Below are 13,153 nucleotides of genomic sequence, written 5' to 3' on the forward strand. Positions count from 1 at the left end.
CACTCTTTCAGGAAAGCAAGCAAAGGTGGTTGATCTAAGAGTTGGGCAAAAATCCAAGAAAGCATTTTGTGAGAACAAGACACTATGTGGAATCTACAGTAAAGATGATGGTATATTTTATTATTTGTAAATTGTGTGCTACACATTCTTTATATCAGTAAAATTTATAATCAGCTGACATACGTGTGTGGGCTTATGTGTATATATGTATTTATATGCGTGCACACATACGTCTTCCTCTTTGGAAAGTCAGTTCTTAATAGTCGGGGAGGGGAGCAGTTTTGCCCCAAATTAGCCAGGGATCCTACATGCAGAGGACGGGTCTTACAGGTCTTTTAAGCTCGTCTTACAATTATCCAGCTTAAAATGTCAGTGGTGCCAAGTTTGAGAAACTCTGCTCTAGGGCATATATAAGAAAAATAAATCAGTTCATGTATACCAAACTTTCACACATTAAGAATCCAAAATCTTTTTTTTTCTTAATTGTTTTAATTGAAGTATAATTGCTTTACAATGTTGTGTTAATTTCTGCTGTACAGCAAAGTGATTCAGTTATACATAATATACATTCTTTTTTTTACATTCTTTTCCATTGTGGTTTATCACAGGATATTGAATATAGTTCCCTGTGCTATACAGTAGGACCTTGTTGTTTATCCATTCTGTATGTAATAGTTTGCATCTGCTAACCCCAAACTCCCAGTCCATCCCTCCCCCAACCCCTGCCCCCTGTGCAGCCACCAGTCTGTTCTCTATGTCTGTGATTCTGTTTTTGTTTCATAGATAGGTTCATTTGTGTCATATTTTAGATTCCACATATAAGTGATATCATATGGTATTTGTCTTTCTCTTTCTGGCTTAATTCACTTAGTATGATAATCTCTAGTTCCATCCATGTTGCTGCAAAGGGCATTATTTTGTTCTTTTTTATAGCTGAGTACTATTCCATTGTATATATGTGCCACATCTTTACCCATTCATCTGTTGATGGACATTTAGGTTGTTTCCATGTCTTGGCTATTGTAAATAGTGCTGCTGTGAACATACGGGTGCGTGTATATCTTTTTGAATTATAGTTTTGTCTGGATATATGCCCAGGAATGGGATTGCTGGATCCTATGGTAATTCTATTTTTAGTTTTCTGAGGAACCTCCATACTGTTTTCCATAGTGACTGCACCAACTTACATTCCCACCAACAGTGTCGGAGGGTTCCCTTTTCTCCACACCCTCTCCAGCATTTGTTACTTGTAGACTTTTTAATGATGGCCATTCTGACCGGTGTGAGGTGGTGCCTCATTGTAGTTTTCATTTGCATTTCTCTAATAATTAGTGATGTTGAGCATCTTTTCATGTGCCTATTGGCCATCTGTATTTCTTCTTTGAAGAAATGTCTATTTAGGTCCTCTGCCCATTTTTCGATTGGGTTGTTTTTTTGCTATTGAGTTATATGAGCTGTTTGTATATTTTGGAAATTAAGCCCTTGTCGGTTGCATCATTTGCAAATGTTTTCTACCATTCTGGTTTTTTGCTTTGTTTTTCTGCTTTTCTTTGGTTGTTTTTGTCTTGTTTTATTATTCAAGTGTTTTTCGTAGTTGAGGAATAACGGTATGTACAATGAAATGCACAGATCTTAAATGTATATAGTTGGACCAGTTTTGACAAATGCACACAACCGTGTAGCACACACCCCATCAGTATATGGAGTGTTTTCATCACCCCCTAAAGTTCCCTTTTGCCCCTTCCCAGTCAGTCCCCTGATCTGATTCCAAAAACAACCAGTGATCCATTTTCTGTAGATTTCCATCACCATAGATTTGCCTGTTCTAGAACTTAATATAAATGAAATTATGTAGTGTATATATTCTTGTGTCAGCTTCTTTTACATAGCATGTTGTAAAAATTCATGTGTTGTGTGTATCAGTTTGATCCCTTTTATCACTGAGTAATATTCCAATGTATTAATATACTATGGTTTTTGAATCCATTTTCTTGTTGAAAGATGCATATGCTCTTTCCAGTTTTGGGTAATATGAATAGAGCTGCTATGAACACTTCTTGTATAAGACTTTTGTTAACATGTTTTCATTTCTCTCGGATAAAAATATCTAGGAATTGCAAGCTCATATAATAGATGTGCATTTTAACTTTTAAGAAATTAACAGCTTTCAATCATTGGGCACGCTCCCTATTTCATAGATTTTTTGGTAAGGAATAAATTAAATAATGTATGTAAAGAGCCTAGTGTACTGCTTAGCACAGGTAAAGACTTGACTTGTTAGCTGTTAATATATTTATTCTCCCTAGCCGATAGCATCCAGATCTCTGGTTCTTGAGGGCTAGGCCTGTATGTCCGTCTGCCTGCTCATGTAGCATCAGAACTCAGCTGCCCACAGGAGCTTCGACGCGGCTTTTGTACCAAATTGAACTTTTCTCCCCAGTCCCCATCCGCAGACCGGCTCTCGTCTCAGGCGCCCGTCAGGGTGAATCCTTTCAGCTGCCCAGTCCCCTTCCCTCCTCGCACATCTAAGACCCGCCAGGCCCGTTGATTCTTCGGCCTTAATAGCTCTTCATGTGTCCATTTCTCTCCATTCTGCACTGTTGCTCCCTCAGTTCTGACCTTCAGGACCCGTCTCCCGGCTCGCTGCTGCAGCCTTGTAACAGGCCCAGACCCCCAGTTCAGTGCCTGCCTGCGTTGCAACCAGAGGGCCCTGTCCAGAGTACAGACCTGATCCTGTCACAATCTAGTTACAACCCTTAGGGCTTCCCAGGGTAGAGTGTCAACCCCTCATATTCCTTTCAAGGCCTTCGTGCTCCAGTTTCATCTCCTCCCTCCTTCCGTAAGCTTGGCTCCCGCTCCCTAGATTTCTTCTCATACCTGATCTTTTGCTTAGAGGCCTCTGCCCAGGCTGCTTATTCTACATAGAGTAGATACCCTTCCCTCCCCTACCTCATCCTACCCTACCCCTTTCACCTAGCAAACACCCATCAGGACTCAGCCACCGTGTTTCGAAGTTCGCAGAAGCATTCTCTGCCACCACGCTCCTTTCCCCTTGAGTCGGGTAAGTGCCCCACCCCTTCCCCCTTGTTCTCCGGCGCTCGGTCCTTACCCCTAGTGTGGGTCTCGTGGCCTGACAGTGTGGCCTGACACCCACCTCGCCCTGACCCTAAACAGCTCTCAGAGGACAGGGACCATTTTGTGCTCATCCTAACATCCCTAGCAACTAGAACACAGCAGGGCAGGTACTCGGTAAACGTCTGGGAAATGGAATAATTGTACTGGTGGTGGTAGAGAGTGGACTGAATTTGCTGCTGGACCTGTTGGGATGTTTGATCAGGGAGTGAAACCAGCAGCGTGTGGAATTCCTGGCTTCTTACCCGTTTGTCTTGTCCTCACAGCCTGATGAAAATTCACTGGATTTTTCCTCTTGTATGCTACGGCCCGGGATTAAAAACGCTCAGGAGCTTGCTTGTGGGGTGTGCCTTTTAAACGTGGACTCCAGGAGCCGGGTAAGTCACCCGCCTTCCCCCCTCCCCTGCACGGGCTGCTTCCCTGACCGACCCAGGAGGCAGTCCCATCTGACCCTTCTCCGCAAGGTCTGTCACCAGAGGAGGGGAGTTTATCAAGCCCTGAAATCTGACCACAGAAGCAGACATGTTCTTTCAAAGGGGCAGCGGGGGGGGGGAGCTGTCGAGGGGTGGAGGCAGCGGGGCGGGGGGAGGGGGGGAGCTGTCGAGGGGTGGAGGCAGCTCCTGCCTTTCTAAGGAGCGGGCTTGTTGGCACGTGCCTGCCCACCCTCTGCACAGTGGGGTGGCAAGGAGAAAAGGTTAAACCTGTAAGGACTCGTTTGGAGGCCAGAGGCCCTGTTCCGGGAATTTTGTTGACCTTATGGTTTCAACGTTATTTCAGAAAGAAGAGAAGCCTGCAGAAGAACATCCTAAAAAAGTATGAACCAGTTACGCGTTATCTTAGCGTCTCCATCTTAATTTTGAGTGTGGAAGGCAAATTCGATGATTCCACTGCCATCCTGAGCTGTTCCAATCATGGATCCTTTGCTGAGTCCTTTTCGTTCCCATAGTGTTTGATTCGGTCAACTAACATGTCCGTGTGGGTCCACTTCCATCTGCTGTGCATGCTTGTGGCTCATAGTTGGCTTCTGGTGTTGTGGTTATTTTTCTCTGGGATGAACAGGGTAACAGAAAGAGCAGCTTCTGGAAGATGAAGTGGTAGTGACACACAGAATGAGATCAGAGAGCTTCAGGACCTGGCCGTTAGCAGACAAAAGCAAATGGTTTGGGTTTTAGAGCTTTATTTATTTGTTTACTTGTTGAGCTTTACAAAACACCCCGGAAGTGATTGAGGTTAGGCCTGGCTGTCTGTAACTTACCGGTAAGCATTATTCATCTGGAAATCATTCTGCTGTGTTTAACATCTTTATTTTTTACAAATCCTATACCTATTTGGACTTTTTAATGATGTCAGTTTGGTTATCAGCTCCGAATGGCATTAGACCCTAAGAGTCTTTAATCTTTCATTTGCTTTCATGATAGGACTGTAATCAGCCTCAGAAACTTAAGGGATGGCATGTTATAGTGAAATGCCAGCCTCAGGGAAGGGCTGCTTTCTTCACAGAGAGATCAAAATGATCCCCAGCCTGTGGCTGTTTTTGTCCAGTGTCAGGACCCCTGCCGACCCCCACAGCCTCTGTCTGCCTTTTCTAGGAACAATTTGGCCTCCTTTTGCTGAAACTGGGTTTAACAGTAAAGATATTTTTATACCTTTAATTAGCGGCAAAAAACTTTCTCGCTTGAATTCCTGTAGCCACCTGCTCAGCTTTTGTGTGTGCGCCAGTTTGGCCTCAGCCTCTGTGAGCTGGAGAGGGGTCCGTGCCGGCTGCTGGTCAGTGCCCAGGTGTGGAGGGAGCCTGACTGGCCCCCATGTCTGTTTCTTCCCGGCAGGCGTTCAACTCGGAAACGGACAGCTTCAAGCTGGCGTATGGAGGACACCAGTATCATGCCAGCTGTGCCAATTTCTGGATCAACTGTGTCGAACCAAAGCCTCCCGGCCTCATCCTGCCTGATTTGCTCTGAAATTTCCTGAAAGCTCCTGTGGGAAGTACTGCCACACCCCTTGGGGTGACAGGGACCAATAAACAGAACGCGAATGCTGCAGAGCTCCCCCCACCGCCATCAGTCTACGTGAAGAAATCCTCAGGAGGTGGCGGGGGAGGAGGTGCTACAGAAGTTCCCAGTCTTTCCCACCAACGACCTTTGCCCCCAGGTTCCCAAGGCCAGTCTTTGGGATTCGCGGTAAAACTGCTCTACCCAAACTGCACTGGAAGTTTGCTAACTTATCTCTAGTTCTCTTAAGATGTTTTAAAACATGTACCACAATTTTCTTTATCTAAGGAATATTTGCTGCTGCAGTATTGAAACTGTGAAGAATTGACATTTGAAGAAAAATAAATTATTGCTATAGGACTGGGGTTGGAAGGATGTTTTGGGCCAGTGTTTGTGTGTATCTAGAACACTTACTGTTCTGTGAAGTAGAATGCATTTATCCGCATTTAGTTTAATATCTGAAATGAATAAAAAGGGGGAAATTGTGATTAAACTGATACTCTTTATAGAAAAAATTCTGTTTCTCTCCATTGGACAATGGCAGGTGGGTGAGGGCAGATTTACCAGCTTTACTGTCACAACTGAACCAGTTCTCTACTCATTTCGTTCATTTCTAAGACTGTCAACTTTTAAGAAAACTTTCTCAAAACATGCCTGGGAACTTTGCAGTGAGAAGAATGTTCATTTTGACAGAGGCCTGAATCTCAGTGTATGGGGGTGAATATCGTTGCCCTTAGGCGCCTTCACTGAAAGCCTTGTTTTTACCTCACACACAGACTGTGAACGTGATACCTTTTTCAGATGAGATTTGGAAAGCCAGCTGAATGAAATCTCTTTGCAGAGGCCTCTAGCCAAATTTCCAGAAATGACTGCACAGGGACCAATACCGCAGTATCTCTGTGAGAGACCGCAAAATTAATTCAGGGTTAGAAGATGGAGCTCCTGGCCTAGCAAGGAGAAAAGTAAGGTGTGTATTTGTGGTAGAGGCACGTGACTTAGAAGCAAAGGCAGGAAACTGTTCAAAAACAGCACTGAATTTTAGAAGGAAAAGGCTTATGCTCTCTGGTATAGGGAATTTTCTTTGCCACTTAAAATGAATGCATAAAATCAGGGGGGGGAAAGCCAAGTGGTTAAAGACTGTGTTATTCCTGGGAAGAACCCACCAAACTAGGACACACGTTTCTCTCAATTGTTAATTACGTGCTTCACGAAGAGATTTTGAATCTTGTGTGTTTCACTTTGTATGGCTTAAGCTCTCTGACCTAGACTTAGTTTTTATTTGTAAACTGGAAGAGTTGGTTTTGTCTGTGTAATTGCTGCTTCACATAATTAATTAGATCATTCTCCCTCCTGAGGACAAAACTTGAGGAAATTGTTTTGTTCCACCTTACTACCTTTTACTTCCATCCACTCCAAGAAAGGTAGAGACATTTTCATTCCCGAGCTATTGATGAGGCTTCTGCTTTACCTGGCTGCACGCCCGAGTGCACAGAGAACTGTTGATGAGGTAAATCTGTTTTTCTCATTTGCTCCAGATGATACCATCTCCAGCTACTAATGCCTGGGACAGCTGTCTCTGAATTGTTACCTTTGCCCTCCACAGAGCCAGTGGGTGTTAGTGACAACACAAGTGGGCTGGTTTCTAGCAGGTTTTGCCTGAGGCCTCTGGGTTCCACTTTAGCCTGTGCAGCACCTAGGGTTTCAACACGGCACCAAACTTCAAGCAGCCTTCTAATTGGTCTTATACATTCCATGATAGACCATGATAACAAAATCTACCTTTGCGACAAGAAATGTCTCCCAGTTTGACAGAATTTACATTGCAGAGACATTTTTTGGAAATGCTGTGTGGACTATTATTCTGTCACAGTGGTCCATAGTGATGACATTTCAAAAAGTATGCTCACCTGTTAACTAGATTGGCTTCCATTTCTAGATATATTCCAGAATGCCTCAGATAAAATTCCTAAGTTATAATTACTGCTGACCTTACCAAGTATGATAGGTTTAGTCACTCCATGGGAGGTGCGAGGGGAAAATACAGCAGACATCAATAAAAAGCCTTTGCTATAAAGAGTATTCACTACTTTCAGTATCTGTTTAGTACTGGAAATGTTTTATTAGATCCACCAATAAAGATTTGGGGAGTGTGGAATACCGTTGCATTGATTTTCTTTATGCAGGTTTATTAAAATGAGTCAACACTGCATTCAGCTTCACCTCAGCACTTGCTGGCCAAGAGCCCAGTGTCCTTGGAAACAGTAACCAGGGTTACTTACTTCCATATAGTGCATTGTGCAAGCTGCTTCACCGCCTTCTTGAGTGACAGTTGGTAAGCACTGTTTTGGTGTTGAATTTTGCCTTACAATTTTTTACGGCTTAGTGTGTAATTTTTGTCTGGACATGCTTGAGGTAGAAGCAGCACAGGATATATTAGGATATGATCCATATGCTTTATTTTTCCTGTGGCTACTAGTTAGTTCATATAGGTTTGCATATTTTAAATTATTTGAGTCTCTTTTGTGCGTATATGCATAATTCTTTGCTAATTTACAGATGCCTTCGACTTGCCTTTTATTTAATGACTAGCGTGTTCTTAAGATTTGAAAAGATCATAGGGCCTTGATGTTATAGAAATCTGAAATGTTTGCTCTGCACTGGGGATCACTACAAAATATCCCGTCACACCTTGGAGGTCACGTACCTTCCTTCGTGACCTTTAGCTAATAAACTCCAACATTTAGATTGGAAAGGTGTTAGGCTTCCCAAGTGCTAAGTTACATCCCAGCAGTGGCCAGGATTTCTGCAGGAAATTTTTCTTAATTACCAAGAACATTTTTCTTGCTATATACAATTTGATTTTTGCACATTTATCCAGAGACTACCAGACTTATTAGAGTTTGCCTTCATACTGTAGAAGCCGTAGCCTCCACAGCCAGTTTGTTTTTTGACTGATTTTTGATCACGTGCTGCTGAGGCATTTATGGGTTGCTCTGATTTCCCATAGAAACTATTAATTTCATTTTAATTTTCCCTTCTAGACAGTAATGGTGCATGTTTATAAAAGTGGGCAAATTGTATAAAATAGAAAAGGTGGAATTTAGAGGGAAACCATTGCCACAAACCAGGTAAAATCTGGAGGATATAATGTGTATAAATATGTGGCCACTGGCATTACATGTAGGGCTTCTTGCCAAACAAACAGACTGAAAATCTAGGAAATTTTTCTACAGATGATAAGCAAGGAAATGAAGTAAAAACAAAGCCATTGCTGGGACAAGCAGTTCCCCTATAAAAGCAAGGAGCAACCTGTTAACGCCCAGTGGTTTCCCAGGAGCGTGCAATAGAGAAGAGCTAATAGAAACTTCTACCAAGTCCCAGCCAGTTTCTGGGGGCTTCCCTGGTGGCGCAGTGCTTAAGAATCCGCCTGCCAATGCAGGGGACATGTGTTCAAGCCTTGGTCCGGGAAGATCCCACATGCCGCAGAGCAACTAAGTCCGTGTGCCACAACTACTGAGAGAGACTGCACTCCAGAGCCCACGTGCACAATGACTGAAGCCCGTGTGCCTAGAGCCCGTGCTCCGCAACAAGAGAAGCCACTGCAATGAGAAGCCTGTGCACCGCAACGAAGAGCAGCCCCCACTGGCCATAACTAGAGAAAGCCCCCGCACAGCAACAAAGACCCAGTGCAGCCAAAAATGAATATGTTTTTAAAGTTTATAAAAAAAAAACAAAGTTTCTTTGATGGAGGACTCACTGCTTTGGTGCCCTCCAGTTCCCAAGAGACAACTGAAAACTGTACCTTTTATTAGAGTGTACACTGTGCTGTTTTCTACTGTTCCAACACTGAATGAGGTTAATATCTGCCCATCTGCAAGGATGGGCAGTGCTGACATGATTCAAGTGGGATGTCTGATTTAAGGAGCATTCATAATTATCACAGGAGCCGTATTTTAATAGCTGTTGGAGAGCACCTCTCTTCACACACACACACACACACACACACACACACACACACACACACACACACACACACACACACACACACACACACACCCTGAAATTCTTATCAGTAAAAATTCCAATATGTTAAGCAGATATATTTATTAAAAATAATGCTAATATAGTCCTGGGGCACATTGATTCCGACAGGGTGTTTGCAGACCTCATTATAATTAACAGCTAAATAATAAAGGCTTGTTTTTTAACTTACAGAGTCACTAAATAATAGGAGGAAAGGAAAGAGGGCTGATCCAGTAGAGACTGACACTGGTATCAATGTTCCCTAAGCATGTGTTTGGTCGGCAGCCTTGGGCAAAGCTTGTATCTAAAGGGTTAATCGGGGCCCAAAGTGATTTTTGCACTGAGCTCCTCCCATGGTGCCAAAAGGCATGGGATTGAGAATAGAGCAGAACCAGTTTATTAAACTGTTCAAATTGTTAAAAACGATTAAAAGCCAGTTAAAGATTTTCATAAACACTATTCCAAAATGTTCGTTTTAAAAATGTCAGTAGCCATGTAAGCATTCTTCTTACGTTCCTCCCCTCCCTCCCTTCTCTCTTAAGATAGACATGAACACCCAGTGTAAAAAACACTTCAGGGAGAACCAAAAGTCAACCATTTGGAAAGAAAGGTGAAGAGGGGAGCAGACGCGTGCAGCAGATGCTGGCACTGCTCGAGGGGCTGCTGATGCAGGCTTTGGTGACTTATATCCCCCAGTAAGGCATCAGGTGTCGGGACTCCTTCTCGTAAACGTCTGGAACTATGCCGTAAGGTGTCTGTACCATTTTAACTGTCGACTTCCCAAAGAGCTGGCGCTCGTAGTCTATCAGCTGCCTCCAGAAGCCCACGTTGGGCCTGATGACGGGCCTCCGGGCTTTCACCCAGGTGTACGCCTCCAGCAGGCACACGTTGTGGTATTTCATCAGGTATGCGATGCAGAGCGTGGCCGAGCGGCTGACCCCTGCAGCACAGTGCACCAAGGTGGCCCCGTGTTTCCTGCTCACGCTGTGGATCTTGTCAGCCACAGTGTCAAAGTATAGTCCAATGGGGGCATGAGGCATGTCAGCCAGAGGCACTTTAACATATTCAAACTGGGGCCAGTTGAAATTGGGGATCTCGATGGTAGCATTAACAATGCAGGTGATGCCACGAGCCTGGAGGAGGTGCCGGTTGGAGGCTATACTGCCTCTGCCCAGGAAGAGCGAGGAAGTGATTTGCGCAATGCCTCCTATGTCTCCCTCAGAAATCATCCGAGGGGCCATGAGAGTCCGTGGTAGCGTGCTGTGACCTCTGGAGCTCATGAAGACGCCAGCAATCACACTTGCATCATTGGAAGTAAGACCAGAGTGTTTTGTTTTCCTCCACCAAGGAACTGGAAATTACAATCACTTTCCTGCAAAATACAGGTATATGTCAGTACTTCAGATGCTACTGATTCATCACAGCCTTCTGCAGTGTTTGTGGAATGGGAAGGCAAAAGGATTAGAAATGCTTATTTTCTATAATAGTGTGTTCTTTCCAGGACGTAGACAAATCATTTCCATTGATTAACAGTTAGGAAAAGTAGTCTAAGATGCCAATATGCAAAACCAATGTAAAAGTCAGCACTCTGGTGATTTTTTTTTTTTTTTAAAGCACTAAATAGAAAGTCATCCTATTTTAGGAAAAGTTAAAGACAGAAAGAAGCCCAACTACTCCCTGAACAACCTTGCAGGGTTTTGCTCTTATTGAAGGGAGTGGTGTTCCCTGGTAATCAGGAAGAAATCAGAACTTGTGATCCTTTCTGTGGCCATGTTCTTTCATATACTTCTTGCCTACCTCCACAGCCATGATGGCCATATTTTCCTAAACCTAAATCTAGACATAGAGATCGTACATAGGTTATACTTACAAAGTATAAAAACGATATCGCTTTAGGTAATACGTCCAATGCATGGCCTTTGTAGACTAGAGAGATACTGAATTGGATCAGTTACAGAAAAGGCAGGACATATGGTCACCTTAGCCCTTTATAATTTAAAAAACAGCTAACTCTATCATATTTGTGACATTTGAATACCTGTGCTATGTCATTTCCATGGAAACAATCCTAGGCAATTTGAAGGCCATGGTCTCAAAAATTCATTCGTCTAAGTTAATGAGCATTTTAGCTGACCTGACCCTGGGTGTGGCTAAATTACTTCACCTTCCTCAGCCAATTCTAAGCTCCAGAATGTATCCCACTGGCTTAAGATGTACTGGAATTAAAATTTAACATCTGAACATCTATATTATTTCATTAGTACAGTAGTTACTATAAAAGACATTCAATACTATATAATCTCTATATAGTCTTTCATACCACTTTATAGTCTGTGCCCTCTGAGAAGTGTGCTTATCCCCACCCAGGGTTCCGTAGGCATGCCCACAGTGATTTCAGTTAGACAAGAACATCCCCGGTTCCAAAGACTGGTGATGCTGGGACTACTCACTTGAGGAGTCTGATTACTCTGGAGTCCTGCGTCTGCAAGGTCCTAAGTGAGTAGTGAGTGCTGATCAGAGTGGATACAACTCAGATCTGCAGAAAGACAAAGAGGCAAGAATGTGGTCAATCAGGAAGTTCAAAAGAATTCCTCCTGGGTTTTGTTTGTAGGTTTGCGGTACGCCGGCCTCTCACCGCTGAGGCCTCTCCCGCTGCGGCGCACAGGCTCCTGACGCGCAGGCTCAGCGGCCATGGCTCACAGGCCCAGCCGCTCCACGGCACACGGAATCCTCCCGGACCGGGGCACGAACCGACATCCCCTGCATCGGCAGGCGGACTCTCAACCACTGCGCCACCAGGGAAGCCCTCCTCCTGGGTTTTTACTACAAAATTGGGTTTGACTGGAATAAATCTAGGAAGTGGAAAGCATGTTAAATATATTTCCACGTGCCTTTAAAGAACATGCCAGTAAGAAATATCAACCCAAGTCTCAGATTTTTGTTAATGACACATAACCCATGGTGTGAAAAATATTAAGTGCTGTTTTGGCCACAACCAAGATGAATTTGAGAGGAGATTCAGAGACTACAACATGCTGAAATGTAAGGCTCTGCTTACGGGGCCAGCAAGAGATGCAGAGCAAGCTGGACTCTCTTCCCTGCGCCCACAGTCCACCTGGCAGTGTGAGACTGTGTGCAGCATGCTAGATGCTACAGTGGGTGCAGCAGCCGGGCCAGGTGCCCGCAGCCAGCCAGCTCTGCGAAGAGCCGTGCTGCAGAGGTGGCTGCAGCTCTGAACGTCAACTACAGGAGGTGCTGGTGGTGGACAGCAATTTGAAATTGCTTTCATTTTGTATTCTCTTCCAGGTTGGCCCTCTTATTTACTCATTTATGTAACAATATGAACACCAATCAGTATCATTAAAAATGTGTTCCTTCCCCAGTGGCATGCAAATCAATGAAGTTAGAACACACCCTCACAAAACATAACTCAAAATGGCTTAAAGACTTAAATATAAGACATGACACCATAAAACTCCTAGAAGAGCACAGGCAAAAACATTCTCTGACATAAATTGTACCACTGTTCTCTTAGGTCAGGCTCCCAAGGCAACAGAAATCAAACAAAACCATAAACAAAACAAAACGACAACCTACAGACTGGGAGAAAATATTTGCCAATGATGCCACTGACAAGGGCCTAATTTCCAGTATATACAAACGGCTTATACGACTCAACAAAAAAACAACACAATTGAAAAATGGGCAGAAGACCTAAATAGACTGCTCCAAAGAAATACAGACAGCCCATAAGCACGTGAAAAGATGCACAACATCGCTAATCATTACAGAAATGCAAATCAAAACTACAATGAGGTACCACCTCACACCAGTCAGAATGGCCATCATCAAAAAGTCTACAAACAATAAATGCTGGAGAGGGTGTGGAGAAAAGGGAACCCTCTTGCACTGTTGGTGGGAATGTAAACTGGTGCAGCCACTGTGGAGAACAGTGTGGAGGTTCCTCAAAAAACTGGAAATAGAGTTGCCATATGATCCTGCAATCCCAC

At 43.8% G+C, this 13,153-nt stretch overlaps 2 protein-coding genes across 2 annotated transcripts in view; one reads left to right on the forward strand and one right to left on the reverse strand.

The window, feature by feature from the left end:
• Positions 1-5,495, forward strand: part of SYNRG (synergin gamma) — a 92,699-nt gene extending 87,204 nt beyond the window's left edge. The window contains 3 exon segments of the mRNA XM_007464882.1: positions 3,399-3,509; positions 3,910-3,945; positions 4,959-5,495. Coding sequence (XP_007464944.1) covers positions 3,399-3,509; positions 3,910-3,945; positions 4,959-5,090 — 279 coding nt within the window. The 3' untranslated portion in view covers positions 5,091-5,495.
• A 3,712-nt stretch (positions 5,496-9,207) lies between these two features.
• Positions 9,208-10,509, reverse strand: DUSP14 (dual specificity phosphatase 14). The gene has a single exon (XM_007464883.1). It carries the CDS (start codon positions 10,421-10,423, stop codon positions 9,827-9,829), a length of 597 nt encoding a protein of 198 aa, XP_007464945.1. The 5' UTR covers positions 10,424-10,509; the 3' UTR covers positions 9,208-9,826.
• Positions 10,510-13,153: the final 2,644 nt, after the last annotated feature.

The sequence above is a fragment of the Lipotes vexillifer genome, unplaced genomic scaffold, assembly GCF_000442215.2.
Source record: "Lipotes vexillifer unplaced genomic scaffold, Lipotes_vexillifer_v1.1 scaffold788, whole genome shotgun sequence".
In the NCBI taxonomy this organism is placed as follows: Eukaryota; Metazoa; Chordata; class Mammalia; order Artiodactyla; family Lipotidae; genus Lipotes; species Lipotes vexillifer.

Bases quoted from the DNA above. Each gene is read 5' to 3' on its own strand.
- DUSP14 (XM_007464883.1), bottom strand. From the start codon at position 10,423: ATGAGCTCCAGAGGTCACAGCACGCTACCACGGACTCTCATGGCCCCT.